Source organism: Mixophyes fleayi, chromosome 2 (genome assembly GCF_038048845.1).
Source record: "Mixophyes fleayi isolate aMixFle1 chromosome 2, aMixFle1.hap1, whole genome shotgun sequence".
NCBI classification, from domain to species: domain Eukaryota; kingdom Metazoa; phylum Chordata; class Amphibia; order Anura; family Limnodynastidae; genus Mixophyes; species Mixophyes fleayi.
Window position 1 is genome coordinate 5,081,396 of NC_134403.1, and position 19,916 is coordinate 5,101,311.

The window sequence follows — 19,916 nt, forward strand, 5'->3', positions numbered from 1 at the left end:
TAGTTGTTTTATTTTATCCCATTAGAAATATGAGCCTCTTGATGATTAATTGTAAAATGTCCATCCTCCTCAATGTGAGTCTCTTAAAACAAATTGATCCTCCTAAGTGATTTGTATAAATCAACCTTTACAATACACTTAAGGAATTTACTGGGATTAAACCCATAAAGCCTAGATAGATAGATAGATAGATAGATAGATAGATAGATAGATAGATAGATAGATAGATAGATATGGGGTAGATAGATAGATAGATAGATAGATAGATAGATAGATAGATAGATAGATAGATATGGGGTAGATGGATAGATAGATAGATATATAGATAGATAGATAGATAGATAGATATAGGGTAGATAGATAGATAGATAGATAGATAGATAGATAGATAGATATGGGGTAGATAGATAGATAGATAGATAGATAGATATGAGATAGATAGATAGATAGATAGGAGATAGATAGATAGGAGATAGATAGATAGATAGATAGATAGATAGGAGATAGATAGATAGATAGATAGATAGATAGATAGATAGATAGGAGATAGATAGATAGATAGTTAGGAGATAGATAGAGAGATAGATAGATAGAGAGATAGATAGATAGATAGAGAGATAGAGAGATAGAGAGATAGATAGATAGATAGAGAGATAGATAGATAGATAGAGAGATAGATAGATAGATAGATAGATAGATAGATAGATAGATAGATAGATAGGTAGATAGATAGATAGGAGATAGATAGATAGATAGATAGATAGGTAGATAGATAGGAGATAGATAGATAGATAGATAGATATGGGGTAGATAGATAGATAGATAGATAGATAGATAGATAGATAGATAGATAGATAGATAGATATATAGATAGATAGATAGATAGATAGATAGATAGATAGATATGGGGTAGATAGATAGATAGATATGAGATAGATAGATAGATAGATAGGAGATAGATAGATAGGAGATAGATAGATAGATAGATAGATAGATAGATAGGAGATAGATAGATAGATAGATAGATAGATAGATAGATAGATAGATAGATAGATAGATAGATATGAGATAGATAGATAGATAGATAGATAGATAGATAGATAGATAGATAGGAGATAGATAGATAGATAGTTAGGAGATAGATAGAGAGATAGATAGATAGAGAGATAGATAGATAGATAGATAGATAGATAGATAGATAGAGAGAGAGATAGATAGATAGATAGATAGATAGATAGATAGATAGAGAGATAGATAGATAGATAGATAGATAGATAGATAGATAGATAGATAGACATCTCTATTCACTATGGTAACCATAAATGAATGACAAATGCAATTTGAACATGAATAAATATTCCTGATCATTTTGCCTTGTTAATGTGATTATCTGCGTTAGTGGAAGTAGCAGGAATTTCAGATGGTTCATTTATAGGGAAGAAGCTGAAACCTGTGCCCAGAATCTTGAGCACAACCAACAGATCAGAGCCACTGATAGAGGTGTGAAGACAACGGAGGAGAGGAGTCAATGGGCAGAGAGCCCAAGGATGAGGTGCGCAGTGTAACTGGTGAGCAAGGGTTATAGGTAATGAGACCAGGAGGGAAGAGGGCCCTGATCACCAGAGCTTACAATCTAAAGAGTAAGGGGCAGACAAATGGTTGACACATGGGCCTGAGCCAGTTTGAGGGGATCTGAGGGCAAGAAGCGAGAGTGGATGACAGAGGGTGAGGTACACTACATGGTTAGGTGGAGGACTGGAAGGGTTTCCTAAATCAGGTGGGTTTACAATGACCGCTTAAAACTACACAGACTTGGGGATAGTCTTATAGAAGGAGAGCATTAATTCCAGTGGTGAGGATCAAGGATGGAATTGTCGGAGAAGTAGCTGCTGTAGACAAAGCACTCAAGTATTTCGTAGACAAAGGGGAGAAGAGAAATGGGGCGGTATTTAGAGAGTGAGGTGGGGTCAAGATTGTTTTAAGAATGGGTGAGACAAGACCAGGTTTAAAGAAGGAGGGGAAGGTGCCAGTAAAGAGGGACAGATTGAAGAATGGAACAAGGGAGGAGCAGACAATGGGGAGAGGGAGTGAAGGGGGTGAAAGTGTACGAGGTCGACGCTGTGGACCTTATGTCGCTCCCTATAAATAAAGCTTAATAATAATAATTCTCCCCTATAAATGAACACTCTGAAATTCCTGTTACTTCCACTAATGCAGATAATCCCACTAACAAGGCAAAATGAGCCATATCTAGAAGTAGATGATGTAATCCGAGAATGTCTGGTGAATGCAAACTAGCATCCCCCTAATAAGTAGATGTCACCGGAGAGCACTATGAGCACTTGTTATCCAGCATGTGGCAACACTGAAATAACGTTACTTATTGATAACAATGGTACAAACTTGTAGCACAACTGACATGTTGCCCATAGCGACAGTGATTCTGTTACTTATTGTCATTTGTCGGTGAATTTTCAAGACCCTCATTTTTTCATGTACAAAATGTAAAAAGCAAAACTTCCCCCATACATAAAAAGTCTGTATCCTTCTTTTCAATTAATACGTTAATTGAAAGTACCAATTGAGGCTGATTTAAATACTGTATAACACAAACTCTTATTTTTGTATTTTGGATCAGAGCAGTCCCGATCCAATCAGAAGCTCCCATCATCACCCCATTCAGTTGTAATGTAGAAATGGGCGTAATCTCACAAATAGGCAACGCTACGATGGGGAAAATGGAGCTTAGGTCGCACATTCGCATTTTTGTAGGTTCCTAAATTGCCTTTACTGATTAATTATTAACTTACAGACATTAAATCACTTATCTGACAGCTCTTATCTGTACTGCACATTGCATTTCTTACCAAACACTGTTTAAATAACCTTATTTGCATGTAATAATTGATTTTTTGAAAAGGGCATAGAAAAGACCGAGGCGTTAGAGAAAATAAAAAATCACAGGTTGAATAATAAATGTGGATAAAGAAAGAGGTTTTCACCATGATTAATTAGAAAATGATGAATGAACGTGCAGCCACCAGCAATGACCTTTCAGATATAATTCAAGTTACTTATGTGCTGCGTTTTAAAAGAACAATGTTTGTTTGAAGACAAAGCTGTCTGAGGACGTCAGGTTGCTTCATCATGAAGTTTTGAAGCCGTCAGTGGCTCGGTACGATAATACTGGCATTTTCAATGTCATAAATTATTTAGGTATTAAAATATTTAGCTGCTTCAAACTCGGGTCATTCTTAACAAAATTGCTTTACTTTAATGTCATTCTGAGCAGAAAACGTTATACAAATATATTTTAAGATAACACACTGGTTATAAGTAAAATATTTGCAGAATTGTATTACCTTAAATACTCTTACACACAGTGGAGGCAGACATTTTGTGGACTTAATCAATATCCATAAAAAATACATCAAGTAGAAATTAGTGATATCTTTGAGGTATGTAGTAAGACGTGCCTCATACCTCAATGAGGTCTCTAGTTTCAAGTGAATTTGGCTCAATATTGCTCCCTCCGCTGTCTCTAGATGACAGGTAAACTTATACAACTATTTTTGAACCATTCCTGCGTGTAGGCCACATCCCGCCCCCTGTGCGGAGACCACACCCCCAGTGCATAGGCCACACCCCCTGAAGTGGCCGATACATCCATCACTGCTGATCAGCCTAGTGTTAAAACCAGGTAACTGATTGAGTTAAGGCAGTGGTTCCCAAACTGTGTGCCTAGGCTCCCTGGGGTGCCTCGGCGATCTCACAGGGGTGCCTCGTCCAGGGCCTGTGGTAAGCAAGGTGGGGGACTACTTGGTAATTATTTTGGCTTAGGTGTGCCTTGAAAATTTATGGAGGCCCTAAGGGTGCCTTGAACTAAAAAAGTTTAGAATCCACTGAGTTAAGGGAAGTTCAGATTTATTTTACTCTGAGCTATGGTGTCCCTTGACAGTTATGAGGTGTTGCTGAGAAGGCAGACTGGTGCATCACCTCCGCTCCTCAATCTATGCCGCAGGTAGAAAGAAATACAACAAGATTTTAGACCAGTTCAAAATTCAAAATCGATTCAAAATTAAATTTCACTGGTTCAACAGGCAGAAATTGTGCGCAGTACAAATTGCGCTGGTGTTTGCAGTTGGTGATCGCAGACAAGGTTCAGCGGTCACGCTTGAGATTAGCCGCCGGCATTTGAGGTTTGCGCTCTGATTCACCGTTCCCATTTGAGGTTCGCGTCCGCCCCTTCATGTTATAATGACTGTTTTTAATTTTATTATGCACTATTTAAATAATAGTGTTAATTAATAAACTAATATTTGACTCATTTTTAAAAATGAACTTCGAACACTAATGTCTTTGCCGTTAGAGCTTCGCCGTCCACAATTAAAGATGTATCAATGTATAAGCAGCGTGAGCTCGAACATGTTCAACTTTCCCAAATTCAGCTCAATTTGTTTCAACCAATCGAAAATTAGAGGAATTCCGTCAAACGTTTTAAGTTTACAATTGGCTGAAGAATCTATTTGCGTCCGGTTCTAACACCTCTCAGCGCAGTTTTACTGACAGCACCCGCATGTCTCACCTTCAGCATGGTATGACTGGTGTTGTTGGATATACTGCGGCAGGACCGGGTTCTAGGGTTCATTATAAGTGACCATTTCATGTAGTAAGTGAAAAGTATAAAATATCGAGCATTAAAATACTCACCAACTGGATCCACAACATCCACATGATCCACAAAGTCTCTCTTCCCCAAATATACAGTGAGCTGTAACAAAGCAGGTAACAATGTTACATACATTCTCCAGTCTATTATGTTATGACAGTAAATCAGGACCATAGATGACACATTTACAGTTTTTATATTGGACATTTCTGATTTATAACATTTTGTTAGGGCAACAGATCTGCGTTGGATACCTTGAATTTTGTTTAATGGTTTAAATAGATAACCTGTTAATGATGCGGGGGTCCCTCTGGAATATTATTGCCCAGTGCTCCCAGTGTGTCCAGGAGACTGCAGAATTCTGAGTAGATCTCCCGGACCCGTGGGAGAGGCCATTCTCCTGCATCCAGCCCACTTCCTACTGAAGTTAGCGGGACGGGGATCTCCATGATGCCATTCACCGCAAATTGCGTAATTTAGAATACTATGGAGGAGAAAATCTTTAAAGGCACAAACATTTATATAAATTATATAATCAGTTGCAGTAGCTGCATAGAGATCTCCGCTGTACAATGGATTTCTCATCACAAGCTCCATATTAAACTGGTCATGTCCAGGGCACCCCACTTACATCAGTTCTGGGTGTCGGGATCCTTCCCAATTCCCCCTCTAAGGTCCTCAACCCTGTGACTCTGAAGCCACAGATTGAGCGCAGCTCAGCCTGTGTACAGGGTCATGATATCTCATTTTACTGTCAATGAAACATGGAATCTGGTAAGTGTGGACCAAACAGTTGTGTATTTATTGGTTAATGGGTAAAAAGCAGAAATGTCTGAACTATAACCTAAGAGAGAGTATAAAAATAAATGCACATGGTTTGCAGAAAACAAGATTGTATATTTATTTTATTGATATATTCTAATATTAAAATATGATTAGTAATTGGTATATTACTTAGCATACAATCAATTTGCAAAACAAATGCCCCCTCCCCCGTCCCAAATGGTACAATATGGATCGTCGCAAGTAATAGGTCGACCCCATAATGACACAATCAAATATCTTTCTAAATAGATGTTGTGGTTTCTATAACCAAGAAATGTTACTAGGTGAGAATTACTCTCTACTACAATATACTGTACAAATAGAACTTTAGCATCATCGTAGTCTACATAGAGGTATATATATATATATATTTATATATATATCAATGGGGCAACCATCGCTGCAGAGGGCTGATTCTTCTTTATCAGTTATCTAACAAAATGTAACAAGATTATTGCAGGAGGTCTTCACCTCATGTATGGGGGTTGCAGGCCTAGATTTGGGTGAAAAGTTTCGCTAATGTGGGAAAAAATTAAATTAAAAGAAAGTTTAGAAAGAGCTAAAATTGATAACAAGAAATCAAAACCTCTTTTTAAATCCTTCAGTCATTAAGAAATCCTGGAATGGCGATAACAGAACAGGTTTTGCGGGGGTACAAGTACTGCCAAATAGGTTTCACCGATCAAAAAACCCTCACAGCTGATTGTCCAGGAGAATTTACGCACATAGAGCAGCGGCCACAGATTTGCACCTCTTCAGTTTCTCTTATTGGGGCATATTTAACAAATAATGATAGTGCACTTACCATTAAAAAAACGTTCCTCCGAAGAGCAGAGCTGTACAGCGCATGTGTGGAGGGATCACATGATCACTTACCGCTCGCTCTGCAACTATAGTTGCAGAGACAGAGCGGAGATGTTTCTCTGCGCATGTGCAGTTTTTCGATCTGCATATGCGCAATTCCACTGTAAAGAAAAATGAAGAGGACCTGGAGGAGATCCGTGGACATCACGTTCCGAAGAGGGGGGTAAGTGTGATTTATTTATTTTTTTATCACAGAAACAGCAGTTTATCGGAACTGCTGTTTCTGTGATCCGTTTTTAATAAATTTGAGAAATAGTTCAATTCTTATCCATGTGATAAGGATTGATAACTATTTTTCATTTTTGCTGAACATTGATAAATGTGCCCCATTGTCGGTAAACAGCAGTTAGACATTATATATGATGATGATGATGATGATGATGATATAAGGCAGAACACTCGGCATAAGAACTGTAATTATTAATCAGAATCCGAGCCATTCTTCTTGGCATCATGAACGTTCATCACCAAACACTCAGCATTCAGGAGAGATCGTCTCTGATTCACATTTAATCTGTTTTATGGCTGAATCTATCAGCAGCTCTTCCCCAGAATGACAGAGAACATGAGCGAGGTCTGGAAGCGTTAGACAGAATGTACATAGTGCTGAAAATGTTTTCACACACTGGATCCCATATTTATCTCTTCTGCTTCCACCTGACAACCTCTTGTAGCCTTCAGTGAAGGTAGAAGGAGAGGCCACCTAGAGGCAGACAGGGGGTCATGTGGACTGGAAGGGAAGGCAAAATATCAGGGTCCACGTGATAATCCACAGAATCAGGCTGTGTAATAAACAGATGGAACTGAACACTTGGCACGCCAGTCTGGCCGCCTGCAGGAAACCATTACACTCACCACTTGTAGAAAGGAACAGGAGATGTATGGAATCCAGCAAATATTCCATAGTTCTGGGATTGCTGTATCTCCCCATATATCCTATCAATGTGCATCATCTGTATTATATAGAGACCACCGTATATAAAGTATTGTACAAAACTGTTATGATAAGAAACTCAGTGCCTCTGTTTCAAATTATAAGGCTATAATACACAAGTGATGTTAATAAATACCTATATATATATATATATATTAGGGATGTGCACCGGCGACTTTTGAGGTCTCGTGTTTTGTGTTTTGGATCCGGATTTTCGTTATTTTTGAGGTTCGGATTTGTCTCGCAAAACACTTGACGAAAGGTCTCGGTTCGGATTTAAGGTATTGGATTCGGATTTTTTTTGAAAAAAACATAAAAAGTTTAAAAATCAAGTTTTTGGGCTTATTTTCACTCCTAGGCTATTATTAACCTCAATAACATTCAATAACAAGCATTTCCACTAATTTACAGTGTATTCTGAACACCTCACAATATAGTTATTAGTCCAAAACGTTGCAAAAAGGTATCTTTCTGGACTGCGTAGAGGAGTGGGTCACCACAATATATCTTAAAAACCCTGAACTTTTATGATTCGCACCAATAATTGTACCTGGACTGCGTAGAGGAGTGGGTCACCACAATATCTTAAAAACCCTGAACTTTTATGATTCGCACCAATAATTGTACCTGGACTGCGTAGAGGAGTGGGTCACCACAATATATATAATAAGAAAACCATCAACTTGTTTGATTCGCACCAATAAATGTACCTGGACTGCGTAGAAGAGTGGGTCACCACAATATATATAATAAGAAAACCATCAACTTGTTTGATTCGCACCAATAAATGTACCTGGACTGCGTAGAGGAGTGGGTCACCACAATATATTAAAAACCCTGAACTTTTATGAATCGCACCAATAAATGTACCTGGACTGCGTAGAGGAGTGGGTCACCACAATATCTTAAAAACCCTGAACTTTTATGATTCGCACCAATAAATGTACCTGGACTGCGTAGAGGAGTGGGTCACCACAATATCTTAAAAACCCTGAACTTTTATGATTCGCACCAATAATTGTACCTGGACTGCGTAGAGGAGTGGGTCACCACAATATATATAATAAGAAAACCATCAACTTGTTTGATTCGCACCAATAAATGTACCTGGACTGCGTAGAGGAGTGGGTCACCACAATATATATAATAAGAAAACCATCAACTTGTTTGATTCGCACCAATAAATGTACCTGGACTGCGTAGAGGAGTGGGTCACCACAATATATTAAAAACCCTGAACTTTTATGAATCGCACCAATAAATGTACCTGGACTGCGTAGAGGAGTGGGTCACCACAATATCTTAAAAACCCTGAACTTTTATGATTCGCACCAATAAATGTACCTGGACTGCGTAGAGGAGTGGGTCACCACAATATCTTAAAAACCCTGAACTTTTATGATTCGCACCAATAATTGTACCTGGACTGCGTAGAGGAGTGGGTCACCACAATATATATAATAAGAAAACCATCAACTTGTTTGATTCGCACCAATAAATGTACCTGGACTGCGTAGAGGAGTGGGTCACCACAAGATATATTAAAAACCCTGAACTTTTATGAATCGCACCAATAAATGTACCTGGACTGCCTAGAGGAGTGGGCACTGGGCACCACAATAAAATATATAAAAAACCTTCAACAGGTCTGCATTACACTACACATACGGCTGCTCCTCCATCCTCTCCATCATATACATGTTGGAGTTTTAGCGTGTGACAACCTCTTGTTTTTGATAATGTCAGTGCATTTTGAATATTTTTCAATTTGCCCCACACCACTGAATGTACTTTATCTATGATACGCATCTATCTATCTTGACTGCGTAGTGTGTTGGCCCCGGTACACAATTTGGTACCGAGGCCACAATATAATTAAAAAACCCTCCACGTGTCAGAATTCCACCAAACAAGTATCTGGACTGCGTAGTGGGGTGGCCCCGGTACCCAATTTGATACCGGGGCCACAATAAAATAAATACACCCTCCACGTGTCAGAATTCCACCAAACAAGTATCTGGACTGCGTAGTGGGGTGGCCCCGGTACCCAACTTGATACCGGGGCCACAATACCTCCTCCAAACATGCTACAGACAATTCGTCATTGAGATCCCATCAAGTATGTTAAAGACAGACAGGGTCCAAGTGTTATTAGTTGACTTTGTAAAGAAAAAAACTGTCCCTGTTGCACATAGTCGTGCAATGAAGACTTACTTTTTCATTTAAAGGCACGATCTTTCAAGTGTAGTGTTTGTAAGTCTAAGTCATATTATACTTTTGGTAAAATTGGTTTTTTTTGTTCCTCTTTATGTTAATTAATTAGTAATAGAATTAAAGTAGGAAATAGAATTAAATAGAATTAAAGTAGGAAATAGAGTGGTATAGAGTTGTAGTGTGGTATAGATAGAGTGGTCCACACAATATAATAATAAAACCCTCAACTGGTCTGAATTCCACCAAACAAGTATCTTGACTGCGTAGTGTGGTGGCCCCGGTACACAATTTGGTACCGAGGCCACAATATAATTAAAAAACCCTCCACGTGTCGGAATTCAACCAAACAAGTATCTGGACTGCATAGTGGGGTGGCCCCGGTACCCAATTTGGTACCGGGGCCACAATACCTCCTCAAAACATGCTCCAGACAATTCGTCATTGACAGACCCCAGACAGACAGGGTCGTAGTGTTATTGTTTGACTTTGTAAACCCAAAAAAATGTCCCTGTTGCACTTGCACATAGTCGTGCAATGAAGACTGACTTTTTTATTTAAAGGCACGATCTTTAGAGTGTCAGAAAGAGAGAGAAGACACAGGAGAGGAGAGTTGTAGCTGGGGACCTGGGGTGGAAGCTCCCAGGCTCCCCCAGCATTGCCTGGAAGTCTGAGCGTGGTGACTGAGCCAGGGCAAGGAATGTGTGCCCTGGATGAGGGGGAGAACTCCATGCCACTATAGTGAACCCAAGAGAGAGGGGGACACTGCACATGGAAGAGGCCCTGGAGTGAGGGCTGCTACAAGAGGCATGGTAGCTGTAGTGTCAGATCCTGAGGCTGAGAGTACACAGAGTGACGTGTCAGAGCACAGGAGACATTATCCCCGCAGAGGAGGGATGAGCTGCAGTTGAGAGGTCTGTTGTTGAAATAGGACATGCACACTTTAACAAACCAATCATTTCAGCGACAGGGCCTACCAAACAACTTTGACTGAAATGATTGGTTTGTTTGGGCCCCCACACCAAAAAAGCTATTCATCTCTCCCTGTACAGACTAAACAGGCTCTACTGAGGCAAGATGTCGTCCTCATCCTCAACCTCTGATTCCTCTCCCCCTACAGTGTGTACTTCCTCCTCATCACACATTATCAATTCGTCCCCGCTGGACTCCACAACCACAGGTCCCTCTGTAGTATCTGGAGGGCAGTGCTGTACTTCATTGAGGAATTGATTATTCATTTTTATAAACATCATTTTTTCAACGTTGTGAGGAAGCAACCTCCTTCGCCGCTCACTGACCAGGTTCCCCGCTGCACTAAAAACTCTTTCCGAGTACACACTGGAGGGGGGACAACTCAGTTAAAAAATAGAGCCAGTTTGTACAGGGGCTTCCAAACTGCCTTTTGGAGTTCTACCACGTCACTACCTCTAGTTAATTTAGATTGCAAGGCTTGTAAATATAAATACTTTGAAGATAAAAAAAAGCAGGCTGCACAGACTGTGGAGCTAGAAAGTGAAATTAAATGGACCACGTTACTTTGGTGGCTATCTATGCCCCCCCCTCCCCCCCGCCCTACACTTGTAGTTGAATATAAATAAAGCAGCCTGCATAGACTGTAGAACTAGCAATTCAAATATACAAAGAAATGGACAAAGGCAGTTTGGTATCTGTCTGCATCAGATCCCCTCTCCACTAGGAGTAAAACAGAAAACTTTTCAGCCGTTATATAATCTAGAATATAAATAGAAATTGAGAAATGCAATTTGGTATCTGTCTGCATCATAATCATCAACATCCTCCTCAGCGCCAGCTACATCAATATCCTCCTCCCAGTGCACAACATTCACACCTTCATTAGCCAAATCTGTAACTGGACTGTGGGTGATCCTTCCAGCATATGCAGAGGGCGTGCTGCAAATGCTGGATGGAGTCACCTCTTCCCGTACAGTGATGGGAAGGTCAGGGTTCACAACCAACAACACCCTTGGACTCGCCTTGGGGATTTGTGATGTCATCTGTTTAGAAGGCAGAGTTCTTTGCTGTTTTGTTGTTGTTGCTGACAGCATAACTCTCTTAAATTTTTTGTAGGGGGGGGGAGGAGGGCTTTGATCCTTGGGTGAAGTTGGACCACTAGTCATGAACACGGGACAGGGCCTAAGCCGTTCCTTGCCACTACTTGTCGTAATTGGCATATTGCCAACTTTACGTTTCTCCTCAGATGATTTTAAGTTTCTTTTTTTGCTGTTTTTTGAGAACTTGGGCTTTTTGGATTTTACATGCCCTGTACTAGGAGATTGGGCATCGTGCTTGCCAGACGACGTTGATGGCATTTCATCGTCTATGTCATGACTAGTGGCAGCAGCTTCAGCATTAGGAGGAAGTGGGTCTTGATCTTTCCCTACTTTATCCTCCAAATTTATGGTCTCCATTATATGTAGCACAAGATACTGCAGAATGTGTGAACTTGGTAATATTGCAGTACCAATGGACTTATACTGCTGGATTGGTTTTGCAAATTTGGTTATAATTATTATATATTTTTTTTTTTTATTATTTTATTTTTTTTTTTACTTTTTTTTTATTTTTAAAAAACTTGGGAATAGTGGGGAAATAACTATGCCCTTAGAAGCACAGAGCACAGGACACAGCACCACTGGACTGAACAGGACACGGCACAGGACCCAGCAGCACTACGGAACTCAGCAGGACAGAGCACAGGACACAGCACCACTGGACTGATACTGCAGAATGTGTGAACTTGGTAATATTGCAGTACCAATGGACTTATAATGCTGGATTGGTTTTGCAAATTTGGTTATAATTATTATATATTTTTTTTTTTTTAAATTTTTTATTATTTTTTACTTTTTTTTTATTTTTTAAAAACTTGGGAATAATGGGGAAATAACTATGCCCTTAGAAGCACAGAGCACAGGACACAGCACCACTGGACTGAACAGGACAAGGCACAGGACCCAGCAGCACTACGGAACTCAGCAGGACAGAGCACAGGACACAGCACCACTGGACTGATACTGCAGAATGTGTAAACTTTGTAATATTGCAGTACCACTGGACTTTTACTGCTGAATGTGTGAACTTGGTAATATTGCAGTACCAATGGGCTTATACTGCAGGATTGGTTGTGAAAATTTTGTGGTAATTAAAAAATATTAAAGTAGTTTTTGGTATTTTTTAAAAAAACTTTTTTTTATTTTTTTAAACACAGGGGAATATTGGGGAAATAACTATGCCCTTAGAAGCACAGAGCACAGGACACAGCACCACTGGACTGAACAGGACACAGCACAGGACCCAGCAGCACCACTGACCTCAGAAGGACAGAGCACAGCACACAGCACCACTGGACTGATACTGCAGAACACAGCACAGCACAGCACAGCACAGCACAGCACAGCACAGCACTAAACAGCACAGCACAGCACAGAACTAAACAGCACAGAACTAAACAGCACAGAACTAAACAGCACAGAGGACCACCTAACACACCCTCCCTCTACCCTGATCAATGCCCGAGTGAAGATGGCGGCGACTAGCGGGGAATTTATAGGATCCGAGTATCGCGAGATCCGACAACGGGATTATGAGTCAGAGCCTCAGTTTCACTTTTGAATTTGGCGCCAATACCCGGATCTGTCTCGGATCCGACTCGGATCCGCAACGTTCGGGTGGGCTCGGATTTCAGAAATCCGAGCGCGCTCATCCCTAATATATATATATATATATATATATATATACCTGACAACGTTACTCAAACGAAACGCGTAAAGGGAAGTAGATCATGGCAATTGTATAAAAATTTATTTATTTTATGCCGGATACTAAACAGAGACATCCTGAGGATATTGGTCAGTGCTTACGGTCATTTGATATCTGGTATCTGTGAAATGTTACAACTTTTAACAAGTGTTGCTTTTAGTGATAATGCACCATGGGCTAAAGACCACCACCCCCCACCCCCCACCCCCACCCCGTCTATTTGATTTTGTAGATATATATATACTCCTATAAATATTTGTATAATCTGTTAGTTCTGATGTCATCGGTTTTATTAGGAAATCCTCTGTATTTATAAGGAGTGATGCACACCTTACCGTACATGATATTAACATGGATATTATAAGTCCCCTCAGCTTGCAGCCTCATTGCTTTTATATTGTCACAGAAGTGCTTGGTGACTTCTCATGTCCCTGTAATTCACAGTAGAGAACACAGTTTGGTTTCCTTAGATGCACTAAGCACTGTGCTGTCTGCATCACTTTGTGCCGGTGTGAGGTTCGCTATTTGTCTGTGTATGTAATGGACGGGTGGTGAACACTGGGTGACAGTAATAAGTATACATGGTTAATGCAGATATGTGAATTTAGCATTTAATGGTAATTACTGTGCATTCAAATCGTTGCCTCAATGCGCATAGGAACCGGCAGAGAGGCTCATGTGTGGCGTCATTGTCTCTGTTATCCTGCTGGGCGTTGTGCCCCAAGGGGGAGGGGGGGTTCTCTGCACATAAATATTATGGGGACCATGGGGTGTTGTGGGGGTTAACCGGTGTAATACATCCTGTGCTTTGTGCAACACACAGGGGAGAAGACTCTGATGATTGGACAGCTACTACCTAAGAAATGTGTTAGTACCAATTACTGCAGAACCCCAGAGACACGACTGACACTCTGTAGCAGTTGAGCATTCAGGGATGGTGGGGGCATCACGTGACTGGATGAGAGGCAGTCACATGACACCCACTTTCAATCATGTCCTATCTTTTCTGAACTAGAACTGCTTCAAAGTTTTTGCATCCTGTCTGATGAACAATGTGATCCCCTTGTTAGGTAGGGATCAGTTCAACACCTTTAAAGAACATCTCCGACTTTAGAGTAGTTTTTCTTGGTGAAATATGCCCCTGACATACAGCAAATGGGAGACACCATGTATGTGAACCTACCTCAATTGCCAGAAGCTCACTCGAGGTAAATCATGTTCTCAGGAGTCTACAGAGCTACAGATGGACCTAGGGGCTATTTATCTAAGGGATTTTCACTGGTGATAGAGCTATGTCCTATATATTGAGAGGTTAACCCCATTTTCGCTGGTAATAACCATCTCTATAAAGCTCTTTAGAGGCATAGAAAATATATTATTTATCAAGAGCAGGAAAGTTTTTCTTTAAAAGGATAGGAAAAAGCAACCCTTGTGGCTTGTTATGTGCTTAATGTGACACAGCTCCTATACATACCAGACAGGCTTGATTTCTGCTTCAAAGTTGGTCTTACCTTAAATATATTATGTTTATATAGACACAAACTTCAACACACTGAGAAGCAGGTAAAGGAAGCGATGGATTATTTATGGACAATAGATCGATTTTGCCCCATTTCCACCCTGGGTTGGAGGATTCTCAGCTGTTGTGTAACATCTACGTTACAATGTTACAGTACATCCCTCATAATACACACTCATTCCTGCTGAAATTATCCCAGTGCTTTTACAGACAACACCAGACACACCCATGTAAAACATGGCGTGTACCCACATGGCATAACCACACCAGGTTGGGGGGTGTACATGCCACATGGATGCACAACACAGTGCCCCAGGGCATGACTAACCAGGCCACTAACGAATCACCCCTTTAACCCCTTAAAAAGTCCTCCGCGTCGAGCCACCTTCTCACCATGGTGAACAAGATATGACCGTCTACATTTACAGCACTTGAGACAAAAGTCCCGACTGTGATTACGGGAGGAAAATCCCCTCAAATTCAATGAACAAAGCTAACGCCCTAAAATAATCATGTGGGTGTGGTCCTGGTGACTTGGGGGTGAGATCCCCGTGCCTTGATTTATTTTTTCATGGATATTGGGGTGTGTGACGATTATGTTCTATTTTCCCTTAATATTCAGGTATGACAATGTATATTGTATGTAACCTTGTAATGTAGTCTCGTGTGCATTGCTAAATGACAGGAGTCTGAACCTAGGGACAGATAAGCATCTCTGACGAGTTTTTTGTATGCAGAAGATGTGACCGGCCAAGCAGAATGAGCAGAGGTGAGAACTCAGGCCCTAAGAACATCCCAGATCTCCGGACATCCATAACTCACTTCAAGAAAGCTCTGTGTCATTTTGGGAACAATTCTGATGTAAATGAAAATGTAATTCCTAAGGTAGGGGTGAAGAGACTGTAAAAATGGTTTAAAATCTTCTGCTTTAGACATTACATTGTGCATTTTCATGAGGGGGTCTATCAAGACTGAATGTCCCATATTTCTCAATTGTGTTCCCTCACACACTCCAAGCTTTAACTAGTAAGTAGTAACTCTGGTTGTATCCCCTATTTTATTTTCTTAAACTTATTTGTGCTACTTATTGTATGCCTTGTTAATAACTTTTTTTGCAACTAAGCCTTGGAAACATTTTTCAGATTAAATTCATTTAATATAGTTTATTCTCCATGATTCTTTGTGAACTTATGAAGTCCAGGGAGGCTTATGTTACATGTGTATGTGATTTAAGTGTGAAACATTAATAAGTGGTTTTGGTGAATATAAGGACACCATAATAAATCCTTTGTGGTCTGAAAAGGTGTATTCATTGCTAAGTGAATAAGATGACGTTCAGATTGCTGTATCTGGGACAGGCTGGGCATTTGTGACAAGGATGTTTTATGGTTTATTGTAATGTCACTAGTTCCTAGTGAATCGATTTGCTGTATATTGGATCCGCCCACAAAATAGTTGCTTCCACTGTCTGCAGGTGACACTTTCATCTCAGTTATTAATATATACCTGAAACATGTTATCTTAGAAAGGTTTTCCAATCAGCAGGTTTACATATTAAGCACCTTATTAGAAATCATCTTTAAGAATGACTGGGTGTCCTCATTTCACAGCATGTCCCCCTTATCCAGCTTCTTCTGTAACGATTGCAGTTCTCTGCTGAAATACTCTAACGCATTTGAATATGTTTCATCTCTTCCCGGTTGCAAAATAAGTACAGAACAAATCTCAGTCATCAAAAGCATTTCATTAAAGCAGATGCCAAAAAAAGTAGCTTTGGATATGCTGTAAAGCGGCTGAGTCTTCTGAGATTAGAGGGAGTTAAAGGAACCACACAGGTCATATTTATATGTGCGCATACAGAAGGAGTGAGCTTCAGTGCACTTTCTGTGATGCCCTATGGCCAGATATAACAGCATCTTCACAATCACCCTCTGGCTTCCGTGTCACCTTCCAGAGGGATCTGTGCATCATCGAAGAGGACACGTCTATATGTGAGTTCAACTTTGGGGCCCACAGTGCAAAATTTTGAAGGTTCCCCAAATGTTTTAGGGGGCGGACCGTGGACGTTGCAGGGCATGAGTGGCACTTACATAGTATTTAACATCTGAGGAGCACATTTTTGGAGTTACACATTTTGATGGAACTGATAGTGTTAATCTCCCAACCCCCCCCCCCCCCATCCCCTCTTATTTTTGAGCATTTTATTTTCAATGATATTTTAAAAGGGATTTCCAACAGAGGATTTTAATTTAATGTACATATCACCTGCAACTTTTTTCTTATACCAATCAACTTTGAAGCCATTGAGACTTAAAATGCACAGAAAGGGACATGACCACGTCACAATCAGGTGTGGCCACAACCTCGTGGGAATGTCTGAATTGTTAGGTTGCCCTCGCCTAGAAACGCATATACATTGGCGAGCGCAGTTGAGGCAGGTCCACTGAGAACCCCGTTCTATGCCAAGCGGTGGCGAGAGGTTTATAAATCCAAACATTCTGCCAATTGGGACAAAAGTGTCAACTGTTTGGATCGTGGACCAGACCACCTAATATCAGGACTAACCCTTGGGACTAGCCCTCGTAAATCGGGACAGTTGGCAGCTATGTTTTACTGAATACAGTTATTTAATATTCTGGTTTCATTCTGTGATATTCAGCATGTTCTTTATATCAAACAAACATTGTGGCACGCCTGAAAAAAACACAGAACTACTCTGGGAATACAGTTGCAGACCTTGGTGAAAGTGGGGTATATACAGTGGTTCGTCAAACTGTCACGTCTCCTACTGCCTCCATTGTAACACTATCACATTGCAGTCACATATATATATATATATATATATATATATATATATATATATTTATCAGCCGCAATATTAACACCTCCTGCCCAATATTTTGTAGGTCGCCCTCGTACCGCTAAAACAGCTCTGACTCATTGACTTGACAAGACCTCTGAAGGTGTCCTGTGGTATCTGGCACCAAGACGTTAGCAACAGATCCTTTAACCTGTGAGTTGTGAGGTGGGGCCTCCATGGCTCGGACTTGTTCTTCCAGCACATCCCGCAGATCCTCGATCAGATTAACACCTGAGGAATTTGGAGGCCAAGTCAACACATTGAACTCTTTGTCATGTTCCTCAAACCATTCCTGACCCAGTCATCACAATTTGGCCCTTGTCAAAGTCACTCAGATTCTTACATTTGCCCATTTTTCAGGCTTCCAACACATCAAATTTAAGAACTGACTGTTAACTTGCTGCCTATTATATCCCAGCCCTTGATAGCTGCCATTGCAACGTGATAATCAATGTTATTCACTTGTCAATGATTTTAATGTTGGGGTTGATTGGTGTATATACAGTGATGGAAGTGAGGGGGGTATACAGGTGTATAGCATACCGTCACTTCTCCTACTGCTACATTGTAACACTATCACATTCCAGTCACTTACAGTTTTCATACTGCCACTTCTACATTTCCACATCCATCACAGGTTGTATACAGCTATGAGGTATTACTACCTATAGACAATATCCTTTAACACTGTAGGAGAGGATGAATGGTCCTATCTCCAGAATAGGGACTGTTTCTGCTTCGCCAATTACAAGAAATCCCCTTGCAGGGGGTAATTTTGACTTGGGGATGCCTATTTCACAAGCATTGCTAACAGTACGGTTTTAACAGAACAAATCAAAAAATAAATCAAATCTATTTTTACACTATGGCAGCACAGTGGCCTAGTGGTTAGCACATCTACCTCAGAGCACTGGGGTCATGAGTTCGATTCCCGACCATGGCCTTATTTGTGAGGAGTTTGTATGTTCTCCCTGTGTTTGTGTGGGTTTCCTCCGGGTGCTCCGGTTTCCTTCCACACTCCAAAAACATACTGGTAGGTTAATTGGCTGCTATCAAAAATTGACCCTAGTCTGTCTGTGTGTGTCTAAATTAGGGAATTTAGACTGTAAGCTCCTATGGGGCAGGGACTGATGTGAGTGAGTTCTCTGTACAGCGCTGCGGAATTAGTGGCGCTATATAAATAAATGATGATGATGATGATGATACAATACAGCTGCTAGCGCAAATCTGCATAGACTGGCCTTGCGACATGGTTAATTAAATCTGCGTATGGCTCAGCTGCCCCAGAAATGTTTTGTTGAATTGCGGCAATAACCGATTTCTTTTGTCGCCGCGATCAGAGTTCTAATGATAAACTGACTCCTCCTTACCATGACCATAATATAGTCATGTAATTGACACGTCAGTGATTTGTGCTCCTCACGAGCATAATAATTGTATCAGATAAGCAGATGAGAGAAACAGAACAATGTCACAATCTATCATAGTTCTACGGCCTCTTGAATCGTTGCATCACCGTTATAACGTAGACAGAGAAACTATCAGAAACGGTTAATATTTTATTCATACCATGTGGTGAGATAATCAGCAAGTAATAATTGCAATGACCTCAGCATTTAATTAAAGCTATTCCAAGTGAAAGATGATCATTTGCATATTCCCTACCCACAGCCCAGTGTCAATCCATGTGCTATCCAGAAACAGTGATGGCTCCAGGGCTGCCTGTTCTGTGAGAAGCCCCACTCATAAATAGCACAGCACACGGAGTATGTTCACCGCGATGAAGTAGCCTGGGCCATGAAATTCCCTAAGCACTCGAAAGAAAGGTGCATGCAATTGGCACATCTTCACAATAGGGGCAACTTTGTACTCATTGCAGAGGTGATGAGGACAGGATGCGGCATTCTGGTCCCGTGCAAACTTCCAAAGAGATAGATGCTGAAGGCTTCATGCACTGTGCAGCAAAACAAGAAAATACCTATGGCAACACATGAAGAAATGGAAGCTAAACCAAGAGGGCAACAAGCCCACACCTGGCAAAGTCCATTCTCTGTGCGATCATCAGCTGCCTTAAAAACTCTTAAGGAGTCCAAATGGAACATGCCTCAGCTCTTTCCTTTCACGAAAGATGTGAAAAAGATGCACTTGTACCTCGATGAGAAGCAGCAAGAGGTCTATCCACCGAGCCTACGATTAACCACTGGGCACTGCTTGCAAAAGTCATCCTGGCACAGGTAAACTTGTCCAATCAAAG

General features: G+C 40.7%; 1 protein-coding gene across 1 annotated transcript in view; it reads right to left on the bottom strand.

Annotated features, from left to right (window-relative positions):
* LOC142140625 (beta-arrestin-1-like) overlaps positions 1–19,916 on the bottom strand; it is a 196,153-nt gene that overhangs the window by 42,899 nt on the left and 133,338 nt on the right. Inside the window, 1 exon segment of the mRNA XM_075198333.1 lies at positions 4,711–4,771. Within this exon segment, the coding sequence (XP_075054434.1) occupies positions 4,711–4,771 (61 nt within the window).